The following is a 22,895-nucleotide window of genomic DNA, read 5'->3' as shown; positions in this document are numbered from 1 at the left end:
TTGAATCCTGGAGTTCCCTGAATTTATTACTTTTAAGAGGGGCTTATGGTCAAAAAGTCAGTTTAAATTAAAATATGTAAATACAAACTGTGCACATGAATCTCTTCATATTGCTTTGAAACAGTCATCTCTAGGGTGAAATGTTTTGAGTAGATACAGTTGAAGTTTGTAGGCAAGTGCAGTATTTTGATATAAGGGGACATAATCTTTTAGATTTAAAAGAGTGGGCACTGAAAATGTATCATTTGGCACTGATTTTGCATGTGGTTTACTGGATGGCAGTGGATGCTTATTTACGAGATTATCTTGGGTTAGCAGTCCTGGGGTCTCAGACCTTTCTGCTGAAACTAGGGTTTTGCCATTCAACTGAAGTCCCTTGTTTTCCCTCTCTACCTTAAAGCTGGGTTCAGGCCTTAATAGGTTCAAGTGTGCCATTTACCTGTCTATTGTCTTTCTCCCTTTTGAATTAGAAGATTCTGTGGAGCAAGGCACTATGTGGATCCCAATGTCATGCTCTGTACTCAGTTGCAGTACCTCATTCACAAGTCAGTGTGGGCCCGCAGCAAGCTGGCTGTATGTTCAGTCTCAGCATATAGACAGCTGGCTTGAATTCAGCATTAACAGAGGACTGGTGGGGAAGCTAGGAGCTTAGGAGCACCAATTTAGGAAATCACCTGCTTAAGTGCATCTCTGCTAGGAAAACATTTAAGTACTTCCTAAAAACAAAGTAGGTGCTTAAGTGTTTTCATGGATCAGGGTGAAGGGAGAACAGATTCCTCTCCCTAAATCCTCCTAGCTCAACCTTCATGGAGACACCTTCCCTCTACAAATTAATCTTGCTTCTATCTAATACCAATGACAAGTACTTCCCAATTCATCCACCTCGTATCCCTCGCTTCAGAACCCCACCAAAATGATCCTCTTGAAGTAGACCTTCCAGCATATTTCATATGCACCTCCAAGTACTGCCAGATTAGTAACTGTTAGTATTGGGCATTCATTGGAACTGTTACTTAAGGTGACAGAACAGAAGAAGGCAGGTGAAATAGTGTAGCTTTGAAAGAGTTAAGGTTTGAGTAACAGCTAACATGGATTTAAAAAATTAAAATAGCAGGTATTTAAAAAAAAAAAAAAGAGGCAGAAACCAAATATATATAATACTGCTTGTTGATAACAGAAAAGCAAAGACCATGGAGCTAACAGCAAGTTAAATTGAAAAGGATTTAGTTCTGCTCTGTAACCTGGCTGACATGTGGCAAGTGAAATTATTGTTTACAAGTGTAAGTAATTTATATGTTGGATTCAAAATTAATTGACAAAAGCACAGAATGACCGGAATTAAAGTGGAGCAGCGGGATGTCACTACAATTGTCTAGACAATGTAGGGAAGCCAGCTAGAGAATAGAAAATACTAGGTATATTTGTGATACAGTAGAAAGTCAGTGGTATGAGATTGCACAACTGCCTGTTAGTGAGGGTATGCTTTAATTGCATTACTGCACAATATAGCAGTAACTAATCACTGACAGGCTTAATGTAGTAAATAACCTGTGCTACCACTATGTTTTCAGTAGGGCTGTAGATTAATTGCAATTAACTCACGCGATTAACTAAAAAAAAAATTAATCGTGATAAAATGCGGTTTTAATCGCACTGTTAAACAATAGAATACCAATTGATATTTATTAAATATTTTGGATGTTTTTCTACATTTTCAAATATATTGATTTAGGTTACGGCACAGAATACAAAGTGTTCAGTTCCCACTTCATATTATTTTTATTACAAATATTTGCACTGTAAAAATTATAAAAGAAATAGTATTTTTCAATTCACCTCATACAAGTACCGTAGTGCAATTTCTTTATCATGAAACCGCAACTTACAAATGTAACTTTTTTTGGGTATCTAATTGCACTTAAAAAGAAAACAATGTAAAACTTTAGAGCCTACATGTCCACTCAGTCCTACTTCTTGTTCAGTCAATCGCTAATGGTAAGTCTGTCTACACTACCCGACCGATTCGGCGGGTAGAGATCGATCTTCTGGGATTGATTTATCGCGTCTCATCTGGACGCGATAAATCAATCCCAGAAGCGCTCCCCCGTCGACTACGGAACTCCTGCTCGCCGAGAGAAGGAAGCGCTGTCGACGGGGGAGCTTGCCTGCGCCGCGTGGACCCGCAGTAAGTAAACTTAGTTCGATCTAGGAAACGGTACTCATGGTACTTTTGTAGCCGGCATCACAAGGTATTTACGTGCCAGATATGCTAAGCATTCGTATGCTGCTTCATGCTTTAGCCACCATTCTAGAGAACGTAAGAACGTAAGAAAGGCCGTACTGGGTCAGACCAAAGGTCCATCTAGCCCAGTATCCTGTCTGACAGTGGCCAGGTGCCCCAGAGGGAGTGAACCTAACAGGCAATGATCAAGTGATCTCTCTCCTGCCATCCATCTCCACCCTCTGACAGACAGAGGCTAGGGACACCATTCCTTACCCATCCTGGCTAATAGCCATTAATGGACTTCACCACCATGAATTTATCCAGTTCTCTTTTAAACTCTGTTATAGTCCTAGCCTTCACAACCTCCTCAGGTAAGGAGTTCCACAAGTTGACTGTGCGCTGCGTGAAGAGGACATGCTTTCATGCTGATGACGCTCATTAAAAAAATGTGTTAATTAAACTTATGACTGAACTCCTTGGGGGAGCTTTTTACCCACTTTCTGCCATATATTTCATATTATAGCAGTCTCAGATGATGACTCAGTGTGTTCATTTTAAGAACCTTTTCACTGCAGATTTGAAGGTACCAATGTGAGATTTCTAAAAATAGCTACAGCACTTGACCCAAGGTTTAAGCATCTGAAATGCCTTCCAAAATCTGAGGGAGACGGGGTGTGGAGCATGCTTTCAGAAGTCTTAAAAGAGCAACACTCTAATGCAGAAACTACAGAACCTGAACCACCAAAAAAGAAAATCAACCTTCTGCTGGTGGCATCTAACTCAGGTGATGAAAGTGAACATGCATCGGTCTGTGCTGCTTTGGATCATTATCAAGCAGAACCCATCATCAGCATGGACGCATGTCCTCTGGAATGAAGGTTGAAGCATGAAGGGACGTACGAATCTTTAGTGCATCTGGCATGTAAATATCTTGCAACACCGGCTACAACAGTGCTATGTGAACGCCTGTTCTCACTTTCAGGTGACATTGTAAACAAGAAGCGGGCAGAATTATCTCGTGCAAATGTAAACAAACTTGTTTGTGTGAGTAATTGGCTGAACAAGAAGCAAGTCTGATGGACTTGTAGGCTCTCAAGTTTTACACTGTTTTATTTTTGAATGCAGTTATTTTTTGTACATAATTCTATATTTGTAAGTTTAACTTTCATTATAAAGAGATTGCACTACAGTACTTGTATTAAGTGACTTGAAAAATACTATTTTTATTTTTACAGTGCAAGTATTTATAATTAAAAATAAATATAAAGTGAGCACTGTACACTTTGTATTCTGTGTTGTAATTGAAATCAGTATATTTGAAAATGTAGAAAACATCCAAAAATATTTAAATAAATGGTATTCTATTATTGTTTAACAGCATGATTAATCATGATTAATTTTTTTTAAATCGCTTGACAGCCCTAGTTTTCAGCCATTCAGAATTAATCCCTTAGTTCTGATGATTGCTGGTGTGCATCATTTCTTTCAGCCTTGGAGATTCGTGCTCCTGGCATCAAAGCTTTAAATTTGCCTCAAAAGTCCAGAAATAGTGTATTTCAGTGCAAAGATTAGATGTATGTAATATGTACACTACAAGTTCAGATTCATAACAGAGAGTGGGGATTTTCTTTCATTCCTCTCAAATATGCACTCTGCATTGTTTGAGACAGGTTCACACATCAGACAGACATTCATCCACATTCTGTTGTCTCAGACTAATTTGCTTTTGCAGTGCAAAATTATTTGAAGTGGTGACTTTTAATGCACATTTGAGCAGTTATTTTGCATTTAGGTGTTAGGGAAGTGTTCCTGTTCTAACAGGGACAAGTTTCTTCAAATAAAATATAGTAGATTTTGAATGTAGGGCAAGCCTCTGAGTAGGACACTGTTTTATCTTTTTGCAGGGCTCACTTGGAGGCAAGTGCAGAAAAATGGAACAGACTGCTGACATCACTGGAGGAGCTAATCAAATGGCTGAATGTGAAAGATGAAGAGCTGAAAAAGCGGATGCCCATTGGAGGGGATGTTCCAACTTTACAGCAACAGTATGACCACTGTAAAGTGAGTTGGCTGCATTTAGCAAATAAGTATATTAAAATAAAGGAGAATAATAAATAAGCAGAAATAGATTTGAATTTTCCCTAATGATAAATCTTGAGAAGTGAACCTTTTTTAATCATGGCCACAAGTGTACCAGATCAGAGTAATTTAGAAACTCTATTTAAAATTACACCAGAATGGTTTCTGATTTATATATTTTTACTGGAGAAAAATTTGATCCATTTCCTGGTGGTGTTCACTTTCTAACAGGTAAGTCTATCATTCTGTGAGTGGAACTGATCAAGACCCTATAAAAATAAGAGCTAAGCAAGAACTATAAAACAATGTTGATTCTAAATTTAGTAGAATTATCTTAAGGGTTCTCCACATACTGTTAAATAGCCATTATTGTTTTTTTCTGTTTAGTAGATAGTTTTGTTTACAAAGACTCAGAATTGCTTACAAGCACAGAAACAAAACTAGTTAGGCCTCACATTTTGTCGTCTAGCTCTTCTAACTGTGTTGTTTAGTGAATCCTAAAATATCTTGGTGTACATTAAAATATAGACAAACAGAGCCCCCAAGTAAGGTAAATATACTTATTAAACCAAATGTATTCTGATAGTGAGCATTATAACTTTAATCATAATGTATATAACTTGAGTAGTTCTGCACAATAACACACTGATTTCTTTTCTATGACTGTTTAGTGGGGACGTTAATATTTTTCACATTCAATTTTTTGATCAATAGAAAGATGCTCTGCCTTAGTTTTTTTTCGGGGGCTTTGAGTTGCTAAGTCCTAATAGGAAAACTTAAAAAAAAATCTGCTTTGGTACCATATATTTCTCTTCATTCATTCATTTTTAAAGGATATTTCCATAAATACAGGATCTTTGTTTCATAACCATTCATCTTCTCTCCCCCCACCACCTGGCCAAAAAAAGAAATAGAAATAAAATAATCATACTCTGTTGCAGACATAACTTCTCTGAATACTTTCTAGTGATCAAACCGAGGGTTTTTTAAGCAGGGTTTTGGAGCGGAGCTGGAGCATGGACCAGTAGGTTTTTGCCAGGAGCTGGAGCAGAGCAATTCAAAAATGTGATTGCTCCAAATCCCTGTTTTTAAGATCAGATACGCAATAAAAGACTGGAGCAGATAAATAAGTCGGGAACACGTCTCCAACAATTGCGGCCCCCCCCCCCCCCCAAAAAAAAAAAAAAAAGCTTACGTAATGTAGGGAACTTTTTCCATAAGTCCGGATTTCCGTAAATTGGGTTTGTATAACCTGGGGAGCGTCTGTATTTTAAGTCTCTGTCAAACAGGTGTTAATTGGTCTTCAAATGAACTTCAGCACATACTGTATGCTAGTGCTACATAGAAAGCAAACCTTTAATATGACATTTAAAGATCTTAAGTGCTTTACAAAAATAGGTGTTATACCCAAAGATAGGAAAACTGAGGAACAAAGTAGTTAAGTGATTCATCCAGGTACTAGTGAGATAGTAGCAACATGAAGGAGAAAACATCGACTCCATATTCCCTGTCCTCTGCTTAAGGAGTAACTCTTTCACATTATGGGAGAGGGTGAAGCTAGGTTTAGACTATGGGGCAAACCAAGTACATCTGTATAGAGATGGGGTTTTGGAGCTTCCTTACAGATTATTACATGATTGTTCATTTTCCAGAATCTAAATTATCATTTAAAATAACAACAAACCCCCACTGTGGTCCAAATACCATTTTTAAATGCGGATGTGCAGCTTCTGAGGGCATGTCTAGATGAACAGTTAGTATATGGCAAGATTCGGTGTAAACCTGCAGTGCTCCAGCAAGCCTGCACTAACTGTCCATGTGTACCCTGTTGCCATGCACTGTCTGGGTGGATACAGCTGCTGTGCAGTAAAAGTTCCCTAGTATACTGTGTTAAATAGGAATCCCAGATATACATGTAGAATTTGACCCTGTCAGCTGAAATCTAATGTACAAGAACAATGTCTGGTTTTAGATTTGATTCTGAACATTTTATCACACCACCCAACAAAATGAGATGAACAGATTTCTTGTGTGTGTATGTATGATGTGTATATGTATAAATAAATAATTTTGAGTTGTAGGTTGAACCACAATTTTCTAACATTTATCTTAGCTGGAATGAAGAGACCCTTTACTTACCATCCTCTCTTCTCGTCCCACATGCATGTCATTGCACCTACCCAAGTGTGAACTATTTGGATATGATGTTTCATCTTCCTCTGTAGCATTGTCGATTGATTACTGCCAGAGGGAGAAACCTAGACGAGACGCACCAAGTGATTTGATCCTTTATGGCGACACTTACGTTCCTATATTTAATAGGCACTGTATCTTACTTCACTTGATATGTAGTTTATCAGTATTACGTCAAACAGAGCAATTGCTGTCTTTTCTATGAAAATTGAAAAAGATCTTTTTGCTGATTCTCTTCCTCCAATATATTTGAATTGTCCCTACTTAGGATGTGGAATGAAGAGAATCCCTTTTGATCAACTCTAAAAGGCTTATGCAGGTGGTATTTCTCCTTTCTTCCTCAAGTAGTGTCCCTATGGGTCCATTTCAGGTGCACTTCAGTACTACACACAGGGATGCAACATCTTTGGTAGCAGTGCCCTCATGGGCTGCACATGCAAGAAGCGACTGCATAGCGCTGGGCAGTCAAACTGCCCTCAGCTCCTTCTCAATTGCCCTTGATGTGGGATGGAATCTCTAGCAGAGCCCTTGATGGGAGAGTCTTTACTTCCTTTAGCAATGTTAGTGTTTCTGTTAAAGGTTTATAGTTGATAGTTGTTTCCATTTCTTACATTTTTCCTGCCCCGCCTTTTAATTTTTTTTCCCCTCTCTGTTACTCCTTAGGCTAGGATAATATTTTTTTTTCCTTCATCACATGGGGTTATGCCTGGATCCCCCGGGTTTAAGAGATGCTAATTCTTCCCTGAGGCCATCCCTGTAAGCAACAGGCATTCACGGTGCATTCGTTGCTTGGGAGAGGGACATATACCACAGAAGTGCACCGACTGCCTCAACTTAAAGACTTGGACCCAAAGAACCAGGAGCTGAAATTAAAAATTTTAATGCTGGCAAGTGCACTGCGGTCAGACTCAGATTGTGGCCCCAATATCTCTCCTTCACAGGGGTCACTGCCGGCACTGTCATCTGCTGCTCCACACTCGACGTGCACTGTAAAAAGAAAAGCCACAGACTCTCATAAAGACGGCAGGAATTGGACCTTGAGCTCTCCTATCAAGGAGCCATCCCAGGAAATAAGGTCCCCCCCAGAAGGTCGGTAGCATCAACATCTTCCATAGTGTGACTCAGCTCTAGTGACCACCTGGGGACTTCCGGTACAGTCACTACTGATAAGTCCAAGAACCATAAAGTGCAGGACCCCGAAAGACAGTACTAGCAAAGACAGGCCCAAAGCTGCATAGTTGGCACTAGCTGCTCCAACTAAACATGTGGCACCAAGTGCTTTGGCACGATGAAGCCATTGGTGCCACCTACTGGTGAATTGGGAGAGTGCAGACTAAGTTTGGCACCGTCTGCATTGTCCTCCAATGCCTAGATCAGGGGTGGCCAAACTTACTGAGTCTCCAAGCCACATACAACAGTCTTCAGAAGTTCGAGAGCCTTGTGTGCCTGCTGGGGCTCAGGGCTTCAGCCCCGCAAGATGCGTCTGCTGGGGCCCTGAGCCTCAGTGAGCACCTCCCATGGGGCTGAAGCCCTGAGACCGCCCCTTCCCACAGGCAGAAGACCTAGCCCCCCACCGCCCTGCTGTAGGGCAAAAGCCCAGAACTCCTCCTGCCCCAGTCTGGTAGATGGAAAATGGGGGGAGAGGGGGGCTGCACGAGCTGCACTTTAACTGTAAAAGAGCCACAGTTTGGCCATCCCTGGACTAGACTGTCCACAGCACCAATGCAAGAACAATCCATGGTACCAATGCTGCTGCTGTCGATACCACAAGAATTCCGTTCCTGAGAGACCCGATTGTCTCTGGAACCCCAGAGTTGCCACTCCTCCTTACCGAGCTGCCAGCGGTACACATCTCTCCCCCCAGAGAGGCAACTGGTATCGCACTGATCTCCTTCACCGTCTAGGCACTCCTCCCCCTTCTCCAGTGAGGAGGGTGAAGAGGCTTACACCATGCACTCCCCCCACCTCCCCAGGGGACTGCACAACACGAACCTTATACGTGCCCTCAGTATCAGGAACCAGAACCAACTCAGGATCTTGGTATAGGCAACCCTACATGCCTATCCCTTCACACTGGCCCTACTGGGACACTTGTGCTATGTACAGGCAACACTTTCACAAACCACCCATTAATCAGAGGGATCGACACCGGCACTCTCCATATTCATCTTTATCCAGGCCTCCCAAACCTGAGGTAGAACCTTTAGAAGAGCATGAGGAAAAACTGCATGAAGAAGTTACACCACCATCCAACATCTCTTCATCCTCGCCAGAAGGGGCAATTATGCCACCAACTCCAACATCTGGTGGTGGTTTTAAACTCTTTCAAGAATAGTATTCTATTTAGTAGAATAGCAGACTCTTTCCAAATCCCCCTGGAGGAAGTTCAAGAATTACAGCACAAGCTGCTGGATATATTAGACTTCCACGTCGACTAAAATCGCACTCCCAGTCAATGAGGCCTTATTGGACTCAGCCAAGGTGATCTGGCAGACCCCAGCATTGATACCTCCTTTGTGTAAGCAAGTGGACAAGAAGTACTATGTCCCCAGCATAGACAGACCTCAACACCTTACCCATCTACCTCAAATCAGTTTTGAAAATTTGGTTGAGGCCCCGAGATGCCTCCCCCGGACCATGTGCTGCAACCATTGAAAATACTCCATTAGTTTGATAACCATATGACCCTCTTCTACCCAATGTGGCAGAAGATCATCTCTGACAAGTGGGTGTTGGAGATCATCAGCAATGGGTACTCGATTCTGTTCCTCTCCCTCCTGCCTACCCACCTCCACTCCTGCTTCATCTTCCCATGAGCACCATCTGTGAGACTAAATAAATCGCCACCTATGGTTGGGTGCCGTAGAACCAGTCCCATTTTGACACAGAGGGAAAGGATTTTATTCCAAACGCTTCATAATGCAAAAGAAAAATGGCAGGTGGAGATTGATCCTAGATTTGAGAAACCTCAACAAGTTTGTGAAACAACCATGGTTCAGGATGGTCATGTTATCAACAATAATCCCAGCAGTGGAACAGGGGGACTGGTTCTCGGCCCTCAACCTCCAAGGCGCATATTTCCCCATCACCATACACCCTCCTCATAGGAGATTACTAAGATTTGTCCTGGGTTCGGAACATTATCAGTACAAAGTGCTACTCTTTAGCCTTTCCATAGCACCCAAGTGTTCTCTAAGCTTTTAATAGTGGCAGCAGCACACCTCTTTGAACAGGGAATTATAATATTCCCATACCTAGACAATTGTCTAATCAAAACTCCCTCTCGAGCCAACGCGTTTGAAGACATATGAAGAACAATGGATCTTTTCACAAGACTAGGCCTTGAAATAAACACATTAAAATCAACATTGACACCAGTACAACAACTGGGCGTCAATGGACATGTTCGTACAACATTACACAATCACCCAGAACTCGGCGTTGGATACTATACTAGGAGGAACCATCCTATGCTCTTTAACAAATCCAACTCTGAAGCCCCAGCCTATCAACTCAGGGTTTTGTCCTACAGTCACTTGAAGCGGAGCACCCATAGGGATACTACTGAATGAAGAAGAAAAACTTACTTCCCCTGTGCAGTAACTGATGTTCCCACCTCTTACACCAAATGTCTGCCTTTGTAAATGAACACCAAGGGATTCCATTTTATCACTAATCCTCAAGCCCTAATGTTGGGATCACTTGCCTTCCACTTAAGGATGACATGATGGGTCTCCTTTTAGATTCCATCAGTACCAATCCTTAATTGGCTAGAGGGTTCTCAGTGCAGAGGTGTGTGGCATGCTTTCCCCTTTCTCTGGGGCTAAGTATCTTTCCACAGTACCACTTTCAGCCCTCTCCCGACTTACAGAGCAAAACACCCAGGATTTGAACCTTGTTCTTCCAGGTGCCAGGTATTTGATATTTATATTCTCTGACATATGTTCAGTGATTGGTTCTGCTTATTGTGATATAGTGAGGGTCATGGGCATTTAGTTTAGAATGATGCTTTAGTTGTCACCATAAATATTGTAAACGTACAATTAGAGTAAATATTTTTTTATTAGAAATCTTTAAATGAAACCATTCAACTAGATTTCCCCATATTTATTGATGTGTGTGCATGCATGCTACAGAACAATTGATTTCCTTCAGCTCCTATTTTGATTTTCTTTTCTCTTTGGTGAAACAAGCCAATCAAATTTCGCTAAATCTGACCAAGAGAGAATTTATTTTTCAAAGATACTCCCTTCATGCCACTTGTAAGCACTGGGAACCCTCACATTATTTTTGACCCCCTACCTCTCAGATTGTTAAATCTTCTAAACATTTCACATATCTGCAAGATTTACTTTTAATACTACTACATTTACTTTTAGTACTACTAAAATCCTCAACCTCATGGTTGAGGATTTTAGTAGTCATCCACACCTTACCCAGACTTGCGTCTGATGAAGTGGGCATTCACCCATGAAAGCTTATGCTCCAATACTTCTGTTAGTCTTAAAGGTGCCACAGGACCCTCTGTAACCTCATGGTGGTTGTTCCATGCCCTGCTATTTGTAATGCTCTCCTTGCTGGTCTTCCAAAAGTCTCTCTTCAGCAACTGCCGATCAGACCAATATCATGCAGCAGTCTAGTTTTTGCTTTGCCTTATTTTCATGTGCTACCTCTCTTTTCACTTCATTAGCTTCTTCTGTTGAGGTTGTTGATTTGAACTTGTCATTCTAGCATTAATGCCATCGTCCAAACTGGTCAGTATTTCCTCCCGTTTTTTATTCCCACTTCTCCCTGCCTTCCTGTTTGCTGCTTTCATTCATATTCACTCAGCCAGTTTACCACAACTCATTCTGACCCTGCCATTTAAAAATAGCAGGGAGTTTTGCCAATTAATTTAATGGGGACAGGATTTCATCCCAGATTTTATCCACATTTAGCTCTTTGTAAAGATCATCTTCTCTCACTTCATTTTAATAAGTCCTGAATCTTTTCCTCATTTTAGTGTTGCTACTTCTAATGATTTGATACCCCTCTTCCTCCTTGTAAACCTAATATTTTGTTCTCATTCCAAAATGCGTGTTGTTGATTTGTTTGTTCCTGTTTAATGCAATTTGCTTTATTGCGCTCTCCTTCTGTTAGCATTCCCCAGTGCTCAGGTTCAAGGGCACTATATATACGTACTATATAATGTAATTTTAAATGTTTGTTTGCTTGATTTATTTGTGTGCTACTGAGAGGTGTTAGGGTGGGAGGAAAGAAACTGATTGCAAATTAATTATAAATTTGGCTTTTTATTTTGATAATAGTGATCGTGTTAATTTTTCTGAAGAAGGTTTACATTCAAAGAGAATACATACTGGTATCACTCCCAGGAGTAAGGGTTGCAAAATCAAGACCAAATGACTTGAATGAACAGTAACCTTTTACAAGTGTAGTAATGTGTTGCCCCAGTGTCCAGAAGTTCATTTTGCTTCTTTCAGAATAGCCCCAGGTGAATATTCCCAAAAATACTTTAATAAAGAAAAATGTATTAGTAATCTGAGAGGAATTCAAAGTAAAACAAATGAGCAGTATAAAATATTCCTAGGACAAAGATTACATTCAGCCTCACATACTATTGAAAACTCAGATGTAACTTAACTCTTCTCTTAGGGGGTTATTTGCTGTGCCAGAAAGAAGTGTCGGAATGAAGGCAACTCCCTTTTTAATCCCTATTTTACTACTCCATATTTCTCATTAATGCCAATCTGTTTCAAGGCTGATTTCTCTTTCTCTCTCTTCGCTCTTTCCCAGGCTTCCTTGTAACAGCTGATTTTAGGTTTTCAAAGAGTTATATGATGATAGCACTTTTGTATAAAAATTCTGATAAATTACAATGATCACATCAGAAGATGCTCCTACTTCCTGTTGTAGGCTCCATCTATGGCCTGGGACAAATCACTGTACTTTTCTGCATCAGTTTCCCAATCTATAAAAGGAGGTTAATACTTATCAGTCTCATAAGGCTGTCTTGCAGAACAGCTACTTAATTTGTGCAAAGAGCTTTGAAGATGGAGTACTTTATAAATTTATAAATTATAAATTTTTGATTACACCTATATACAGGGCCTGCTCCAGGCACCAGCCTGGCAAGCAGGTGCTTGGGGCGGCTGCTCCGGAGAGCAAAGGACCTCCCGCCGAATTGCCGCCGCAGATCGCGATCGTGGCTTTTTTTTTTTTTTTGGGCTGCTTGGGGCGTCCAAACCCTGGAGCCGGCCCTGCCTATATATGTGGCTGAACAAAGGTCTAGCTAGTGCTGAACAAAATATCTTGATTCACAGAAATGATAAAATCTTGCCTCCTTCAAGTTCAAATTGGATGGGGGAAAAACCAGTAAATGTTTCATTAAAACCACACACACTAAGATTTTCTGCAATTTTTTCTTCTTCTTTTGGATACACCAAACTTTTTTTCAGACTGCTTTCAGCATATTTCTTGTCCAAATTGGTTTTTAGAAGTGGGTCATATGGTGAAAGTTGTATGCAATTTTTTTCCTGAGTTCCTGATTGGTTGGTTGAGCCATTCCCAGATGATTAAGAATGATAGCTCAGCCCACCAAAAACTTTGCAGCTAATTTCTCACAGGGAGGCTGCAGTTCCATTTTGAGCTTTCTTAACCAGCAGGAAAAAATTTGGAGAAAAAGTTCTTCTAATCCTAGCTCCTGTGTCCTTCTGACTGACAGCCAATGGGCTTCTGTGTTTAGCAGTTTATGTAATTTCTTTTGGAGCTGTCTTATTTTGCAGTATTTTATCTCCGTTTTTACAAAGGGAAATTTATAGAATTCAGTGGCATTGGAGTTCTTGAACCATCGGACAGAGATTGAGTGTTCTCCTAGGCATGAATTGCTACCTTCCTGAATGCCTTCAATTATTCTCTACAAATGCTTTATTACTTTGTGTTTGCTCTGTGTCAAATGTCACCAAATGTGCCCTATAGTATTAAGAGGGTTAGACTCAGAATCTGTTTCAGTGTCTTTATTCACAAAGAGACCCAAGATGCAGCCTTATCAAGGTAAGGGGGAGCCATAGCAAAACACAGGGGCTAAGGGGAAGCACAGCACTGGCAGTTCTTCAGTCAGGCAGTTGTACTGTGGGGAGCTATTTCCCAGGAAGTGTCAGAGCCAGGCTTGCGCAGGCTAAAGGGTGCTGCAATTCAAAAAAGACAATGCTGTAGAAGCTGCTCATAGAGAACATTCCCTGTCAGTTCCTTCATATAATGAGGATGCTGAAATGATGGCCACGAGTGAGGCTTTTGGGCTAAGTGTGTGGGAACAGAAAATCAGGAAGGTCAGCAGACTGATGGAGAAGGGCAACAGCAGCTTTGATTTGGAGAAAGAACTACAATCTGATCCCTTAGCCTGTGGTCGCTATAGAGTAAAGTCCTGTTCCTCACTACAGCACATGCTAAGTAGCTTTTAAAAGCAAGGTTGCGCCTTAAAAAAAAAAAAAAGTGTACATTCAATCAGGAGGAAAAATGGCCTCTTCATTCAGCATTCCCAAGCATTCTGAGAGCTACTTAAGAGACTCTTACAGCATTAAAGTGTCTCTGAGTGTTGGCTGGTGAGAAAGTAACAACAAATTCAGAAGAAAGTGCAATTTTTTTTAGTTTTAACTGAGGTGAAGCCTAAACTTTGTGTGCTGCGGTTAGAAAGGGGAGGAAGGGGCTTTGTGCGGATATTTTGGTCAGGGAGAAGGGAAGGGAGTGTCTGGTAACCCCTATTCTACTCTACTATTGTGAGAGTGGAGTGGACCCGTCTGATATAAAAAGCTTAGAACCACTGTTCATTGGGAACTACTTGAATTGATTTGTGTGTTACTTGTAATGATTTAAGTTTATATTTTTCCTCTTAATGTTCATTATTTTCCTCTTTCATTAACAATTTCTCCAAAAGGATGGTGTAAAAATAAGTGTCACAAAGAATAAAATTTTAAATTTAGGATTTCAGTGAAGTGTATTTTTAACTTTAAAAGAAAAATTTGCCTTTGACTGTTCCCAAAAATGCAGTTTCTTATAAGTGTGGAAAATTGCTCGGGTTTAGTACTTAAAATAATACACCACTGGGACAGAAACAAGCATGCTGTTAACAGTGCCAAGTACAATAGCTTGTTTTGCAATGCTGAGAGCAATAGCTATAATCATCCCTTATTCATAGGCATCTGAGCAGAAAAATCCTTTCAATACAATAAAAAGAAAGACTTCAGGAAAATTGTTGTTTAAATATTTACCTGTTGCCCCAGACATTAGTCTAAAATTTCTTTTCTCAGGGTCCAGTATCCATTTTATTTGTATCCAGGGCTCCATTATTAAGCTGGTCTATTTGAACCCAGTGAATAAAGCCTGTTTTGGAGAGTCTTCATTGTCAGAATGCCCTTTTTGCTGTTTTAGGCCATTATTATCCTGGAGGAAAATATATGTGACTGAAGACCAGTTTACAGTGCAGAAATAGCATATTAAAAAATGTCACATCTGTCCCAGAACCCTGTGAACACAGTATGAGCATTACCTCCCTCTCAGCTCCTTATCTCCTATGCCGAACACCACAACGCACACACCTTGTCTTCTCTAGAAAATGAGGTTATGCCAAACCCTTGCCTTTGCTCACTCCAAATATCTGCTTCATGCACTCCTACATTCTAACTGCGGAGTGTCTCTAACGGAAATCCCATGACCAGTCTGACTTTCCTCCACTGCAAATTTGTTCTCTTTCTTCAATTCTGCCATCTCCCTAGATTCTGCTTCCAACTTAATTGAATCCCGTTCCTGCAATTTCAGCTTCCTTTTTGCTATCTTTTACTCCCGCTCAAAACCTCTCTTCCTCCTGCTTCCACATCCCACTCTGTAGATATCTTCCCAAAAAACTGATAAAATATCATGACCTCTTCCCTCAGCTTGCCTTTCCCTCCCCTCTCCTTTTTCTGCCCTATCATAGATGCAGAAGTTTCTCATCTGCTCTTGTCTTAAAACCCCCTGCACTTGTTCCAGTGACCCCATCCCATCCCTTGATCTCCCTTGTGTCCATTCTCATTCCCTTCTTTACTCTTCTCCTTAACATCTCACTCTCCTAAGTATATTTCCTCAACAATGCAAACATACTTTGTTCTCTCCCATTTTTTAAAAAAACTGACCTTTGCCTTTCCAAATACCAGCCTTTCTCTCTTTCATCTCTAAGATCATTGATCACCGTGTCTACAATCTGTCTGGAGTTTCTCTTCCCCAATTGCATCCATGCAAGTTAATGCTCTATCTGCTCACGAGAGGGAAAGGTCCCATAGAGTATGAGGAGGAGAGTGTGGAAAGCTTGGAAGATTACCAATTTGAGCATGAGCTGACAGCCAGATAATCACAAGGAGATGGCAAAGAGACAGACCAAGGTTTTAGTTTGGACAGAAGGAGACAGGTCTGGAGTAGAGAGGTAGATCTGAGAGTCACCCACGTGCAGATAGAATGGAATTTGAGTTTGAAGATGACATTACCCTGAGAAAAGTGTCGAGGGAAAAGAGAAGGGGAGCAAGGACAGAGCTCTGAGGAATTCGCAGAAAACTGGAGGTGGGATGAGGCAGACTCTCCAAAGGATTAGATATTAGAGGGGTAGAAGGAGACCCAGGAGAAAACAGAATCATGGAAGCCAAGGGAGGACAAGATTTCAAGGAAAGCATGGTTGAATGTGTCTAAGACAGCTGACAGGTCAAGGGGGATGAGGGTGGAATAGTGGTTCTGAACTTTTGGATAGGAAGAGGCAGTAGAGACTTTGGTGAATGCAGTTTCAATGGATGTAAGGCACGGAAACCACACATTACTACCTGAATACCAGAATTTAATTCTTTTGATATTTTTGGTGAAATTTATGTGGAAGTAAGGAAAGAATTATTTATTCTAAACTTGTACAATGTAAGATTGTATCAATAAATTGATTCCATAAGGTTCATAGCATTGTGGTTAGCAAATTTACTTTTCTAAATAAACGTATATGATTTAAATAGGGAAGTAAACCATTCAGTTGGGATTCAAATAACAAGATTGTTTTATAAAATTAATTAACCTCAAATAGGATTATACGTTGCTAAAATTATGACGTCTTGGAAACCTATAGATATTAATATGAAGAAGTAGTTCTCCTATATTCTTAAAAAATAGAGGAATATAGAGCTGACTCATCATTTTACATGGTTGAAGGAGGTTTCCAAAAGAACAGAGTTACAGACCTTTTGATTTATGAAAGCGCTATGTTACTTCTTCACAAATAGTAGTGAAAAAGTAACTATACTCACATACTGATCTGTTACACATTTAGCTGTAAATTGGATTTCCTATACAACCAAGAGCTTTGGACATTGAATTAAATCCTCATAGTTAACAGTAAATTCCCTTTAAGTCAATAGAGTGGATCAGTGGGAATGTCATATTAGCATTAGAGAGCGAGAATACCAAAAGACTTGGTTTAAAGGAAGTTATTAGAAAGAATAAATCATTTTTCAGATATCAGTTCTTTTCTCATTTTTGTTCTTTTCCTTTAAAATGTCTAGTTCATATTTTATACATAGATCCCTGATCCGTATCCAATCAGTGATCTACAAACATGGTCCTCAGATTTGCAGGCCTCTAGATATAAAATTTCAATCTGCATCCATCTGTGATCCTCAAACATGGTCTGCCAATATTTGCAGATATAAAGAGGATATCCACAGATTTTCAAGGCTCTATTCATACACTTTATACTTATTCACCTGGGTATTAATCAGGCAGTTTTTTAATTAGTATGTTTCCTCCTTTTTCTTGGTATCCCTTATATTTTGAGCAATGAGCTGTTCTCAAAGATAGACTGGAAGATTACAGCTAAGCCCTCAAAAGCATAGAAGATCCAGATTCCAGCTATTAAACAATAATATCACTTGACAGGTGTAATAATGGTAATATTCTCATGTTCTGAAGGAGTGGGAAGATGAGAAAAACTGATCCGCCAAAGTGATAGTTTTAGGGATCAAATAATAATACATGTTCTAGGGCTTGATCCTGCATGCTCTATGCTCTTAACAGCCAACTAAGAAGTGGAATTTGAGCTACATTTTTTTTTCTGCTTCAGTAAATAGAGTGCACTTTAAATCAGGAGTAGAAATCCGTTATTACTGAAAAGCTATAATTTAATACTGTATCTATTTTATTAGATTTTTCTAGGTTTGGTGTTTGATAGTCCTGGCTGTTTTGCTGTATGAATAAAGATAAATGGGAACTTGGGACAATATATATATAAATTTTAATATTGGATCTAGAGGGCTGTTAGACTTTAGAAATTAAAACAGGCAATGCCAGAGACTTTGGTAAAAAGAACTATTGATCTGCTCATTTGACAATTCATTTCTTAGAGAGCTTTTTGTACTTATAAACACAGAACAGGGAAACTAGTAAATTCATCATAGTTGACTCAACAAGTACAATTTTAATGTTTAAACTACAAAATCTATCATGCTTTGGTGAAAATGTGTAGCTGAAAACCACTAATGATTTTAGGTTTGTACTGAGAAATTTAGTAGGCAATAACACTGCACAGCAACTTGCCAATACTATAGAAGTTAGAATATTTGAGTTTACTCAGTGTGCCTTTGTAACCTGCGCCAACTAATCTGAGGCTGAAGCCTGAGGGTTTGTCCACACATAGAGCACTGCAGTGGCGCAGCTGTGCCATTGTAGCACTTTAGTGAAGATGCTGCTTTTTCCGTCAGCGCATGTAATCCACCTCCATGAGAGGCGATAACTATGTCAACAGAAGCTCTCCGTCGACACAGCGCTGTTTACACCAGGGATTAGGTCGGTATAACTACATTGCTTGGGGTGTGGATTTTTCACATCTCTGAGCGACATAGCTATACTGATTTAAATTTGTAGTGTAGACCTGGCCTGAGTGTTTTAGCCCAAGTGGGTGTTAAAACCCTGCCTTACAGGGCCCTGGAGCCCAGGCTTCAGCCTGAGTCTGAATGTCTAAACAGCAGTTAAGCAGCCCCTTACCCTAAGTCCTGCAGGCCTGAGTCAGCTGGCATTGGCCTGCTGCAGGATTTTAATTGCAGTGTAGGCATTTCCACTCAGGCTCTGAAACCTGGAGAGGACAGTGGATAGCAGGAATGTCTACATGGCTATTTTTAGTGCCGTAGCATGACCCCAGCAAGTCTGTAGAGCCAGACTCCGAGACTTGCTGCTTTTATTTATGTATGTATTTATTGCAATGTAGACATACCCTGCAAAATTAAGTCAACCTAAGTTATGTTGACGTACAGCCACTGCAGTAATTAAATCGCTTTTGCATGTCCACACTTCACTCCTTGTGTCGGCGGTGCATATCCTCACCAGGAGACCTTGCACTGGTTTAAGTGCCACTTTGCGACTTTGTGGGATGGCTTCTGAAAGGCAGCAACGGTCAATGTAAGCAATGCAGTGTTCACACTGACACTGTGTCATCCTAACCTACATCAGCATTGACTCTGCCTCTCATGGAGGTGGAGTTAAGTCTGTGTAGAGGGCAAATTTTTAGTGGGAGCTGCATTTTAATGTGGATGTTTACAGAGTTAGGTCTATGTAAACTGCCTTACATCAACCTAACTCTGTAATGTAGACCAGGGCTCAGAGGGTGCGGGTTGAAGTTTGAGTGCTGTTGAAACTCAGTCTAGTATTGCAGGGAGGATGCAACAGTTTGAGTTACAACACTTCATTATCAGATTATCCTATCACTCGCCTAATCCAATAACTGTGTGCTCTAATCAAATCATTCTGTGTAACTGGAATGTTTTGGAATGTGGTTACTCTTACTCGAGCTAGGCTAGCTCCAGTGCTGTAACTCAAGTTTATTTAGATCCCATCCTATTGTGGCAATAAAGACAAGCCCTTAGTAGCAAGGCCCGAACCAACGAGAAAACTGAGTAGACCTTAGTGTTTGTCTTCACATGCAGCACTACAGCTGGTGTAGCGCTTTAGGGAAAACGTTCCTATGCTGATGGGAGAGCTTCTCTCGTCGGCATACTTACTCCACCTCCCCGAGAAGCAGTAGCTATGTCAACAGGAGAAGCTATCCTGCTGATATAGCACTTCTACACCGGGCGCAAGGTTGGTATAATTATGTCATTCAGGGGTGTGGTATGTAGTATAGAACTGGCATTAGAGTTTGATTAGGATTTTTAGCTGTGATCTAGTAGTAGCAGCATCTGAAGCACCATCAATCTGCAAGGTCTCAGTCTCGTGCTGTTTCTGTAGAAGCTTTCAGAGCCAGGAAGATACCCATGTTGCCATGCTTTTACACACACAGCAGACTCTCTGAGAGGGGTGCAGGACTAACAAGTAAAAAACACAAAGGCTGAGAATCAGTTCAATTGCACAGTCAGTAGAGAGCCTGCTTATTTTCTTAGCTGCTCCTGCCTTCCTTCCATACACACACAAGGTCACATTATTTTTTCTGACCTATGCAGTTTGCACATTGGACAGAGAAAGAAGCCAGGCTGTGTGCTGAGTTGGTCTGAGATTTAGAGCAGCCATATCTCTTTGACCACTGAAGTTGTATGGTGTGTTGTGAATGATGCAGGAGTCTACTTAAAGAAGAATGCTCTGTGGTTAAGGCTCTAGGCCAGTCGTCTCCAACCTTTTTATGCCCAAAATCACTTTTTGAATTTAAGGGGAACCCAGGATCTACCCCACCCCTTCCCCAAAGTTCTGCCCCGCTCACTCCACCCCCCCCCCAACTCTGTTGTTCGCTCTCCCCTACCCTCACACTCACTTTCACAGGGCTGGGGTTGGGATTTGGGAAGGGGTGCGGGCCCAGGGCTGGGGCCAAGGGGTTTGCAGTGTGGGAGGGGGCTCTGGGATGAACCTGGGACTGGGGATTGGGGTGCAGGAGGGGATGAGGGGTGCAAGCTCTGGAGGGAGTTGGGGGGCAGGAGTGGGCTCCAGGCTGGGACAGAGTGTTGGGGTGCAGGAGAGGGTATGGGTGCTGGCTCCAGGAGAGGGCTGGGAATTGGGGTGTGGCCTCCCGCCGGGGAGCACTTACCTCGGGCAGCTCCCTGTCAGTAGCACAGCAAGGCTAAGGCAGGCTCCCTGCCTGCCCCAGCCCCTGCACGTGGCTCCACATGCTGCCCCTCTCTGCAAGCACCGCCTCTGCAGCTCCCATTGGCCACAGCTCCCCGTTCCTGACCAATAGGAGCTGCAGAGGCGGTGCTTGCAGGCAGGAACAGCACGCGGAGGGAGACCCCCACCCCCAGGGCCATGGGGCCAAACTGGCCACTTCTGGGAGTGGCTTAGGGCTGGGGTAGGCACTTGCCTTAGTGGCAGCCAAGCTGCGCCGCCGGAGATAATGATCAACTGGGAGATTGTCTAGGATTGACCAGTCGATTATGATCAACCGCTTGGCAACCACTGCTCTAGGCTCTGTCACAAACTGTGACCTTGGGGGAAAAAAATCACCTAATCACTCATGGTCTTAGTTCCCCGTTTGTAACATGGGGAATAGCATTATTTCTCAACTTCACAGGAGTGTTTTGAGGGTAAATTCATTAATATGTTTGAGGCACTCAGATACTAAATTGGTGCCTGTGGAAAAGTCTATAGGGAAGAAAAAAGTTCCTTATTTAGGGCAAAACTTAAATGGCACTGACTGTTTGAGGCATGGACCCACGCTCTGAACAACGAAGGAAGAAATACTAAACAGTGGCCTTGTTCGTTGACCAGTGTTGGTGAGGGACCCTGTGGAAAAAGTAAAATACGACCATGTAATGCAAGGCAGTGTTGCGAAACGGCCAGAGTTAAGGGGTGTGTGTGTGTGTGTGTGTGTGTATATATATATATATAATACGCTTGCTACGCTCCAAATTCTTATAATATATTACCTTAAAAAGAGCAGCCTCATTTAAATTACATTATAGGTGCACTGTGGAAAAGATGCTGGTTTGCTGCCTGAGTAATTACAAAAAATAAATAAATAACCTTTGCACACTTTACAAACAAAGCAGGGAAAGGAAATGAAGTACACCTCTACCTCGATATAACGCTGTCCTCAAAAGCCAAAAAATTTTACCATATTATAGGTGAAACCGCGTTATATTGAACTTGCTTTGATCTGCCGGAGTGTGCAGCCCTGCCCCCCGGCGCATTGCTTTACCGCATTATATCCGAATTCATGTTATATCGCGTCACGTTATATCAAGCTACAGGTGTATATAAACTTACATAATAAATGCATTGCAAGACTGTCTGATGGAGCAACCTCTTGTGCAAATGTACCTGAACAGTCAAGCCCACTTAGTATCAGCTTACTTAATGGAAATGTGTTTTCCAAGCCCCAACCCGTTGTACACTATTTCAGTACAACTGAGCCAATTTGATATCAGTTCATGTTACATGATTTCCTGTTATACGTCAATAGAAAATCATTGTGTTGTACTCCAAACAGCAGTTAATGCTAATTACTGCAGGATGGTGCAAGTGGGTTTTTTCCTTCAAGTTTACAGTGAACTACATTATATGATTGCGTATTTTTGATCTAGGTGCATGGTTTGTGTGAACAGCTGTTACGGGAAACAAAGACATGGGGCAAAATGGGAAGATGATTTCACTTAGCATTAAAATGTTTAAATGTCTCCCCAGGGCTAATTAATTTTGATTTTTTTCCCCTTAGAAAATCCCAGGTAAAGTAAAATAATCAAGTGACAAACTTATTTGTGTGTATGAAATCTGATGATTTACCACAGTCAATTTACAATTTAATTTAGTGTCTTCACCCTGGTTTAACCAGTGTTTATAAAATAAATATGGTCTGTGGCTGCTAGTGTTTTATTCCTGTTGCTATGGCTGAGTGAAACTGGCGTAAATTACATGTGTAATTTCACACATTTTGTTTTTGCTTATCCATTTTGTGTGGTTTTCAGACTCTTCCTGTTTTGTTTTTTGTGAAATGTAATTTTTTCAGACATTGAAAATTTTATGTACATGGTACCAAGGCCACTGTCTTTGGCAAGTTTGGGTTCTGGGTAGAACTGGAAGTAATAAAGCAAGATTTCAGAGGATTTCACACAGGCAGTTGTTATATATTTTACACACAGACATATGCCAGGAAGGGACAGAAAAATGCAGGGATGCGTGAACTCTGGTTCTACCAGAATTGTGATAGGTGCAGTTACCAATAAGGAAAGCAGGGGACAAGACCCACTTGTTTACGCCCCAGATTTTTTTTAACTATCCCATTGATGTCTCCTGCAGCACTGATGTAGAATATGTGAGTTTTCACTCCCAGTTTTTCCCAACTTATTTTTTTATGTGATTGGGCCCTCTGGCCACTGGCTTCTATACCAAATCCTTTATCTCCAAGATCTCACAACCTATGGTGCAACTA

General features: G+C 41.1%; 1 protein-coding gene across 1 annotated transcript in view; it reads left to right on the top strand.

Annotated features, from left to right (window-relative positions):
- The window catches only part of UTRN (utrophin), a 501,770-nt gene that overhangs the window by 308,974 nt on the left and 169,901 nt on the right, over window positions 1-22,895 (top strand). The window contains exon 53 of the mRNA XM_034766878.1: window positions 4,129-4,285. Within this exon, the coding sequence (XP_034622769.1) occupies window positions 4,129-4,285 (157 nt within the window). The remainder of the gene's footprint in view (window positions 1-4,128; window positions 4,286-22,895) is intronic.

Source organism: Trachemys scripta, chromosome 3, assembly GCF_013100865.1.
Source record: "Trachemys scripta elegans isolate TJP31775 chromosome 3, CAS_Tse_1.0, whole genome shotgun sequence".
Classification (NCBI taxonomy): Eukaryota; Metazoa; Chordata; order Testudines; family Emydidae; genus Trachemys; species Trachemys scripta.
The sequence above is the reverse complement of the archived record's forward strand: the minus strand, read 5'-3'. Positions and strand labels throughout refer to the sequence as shown.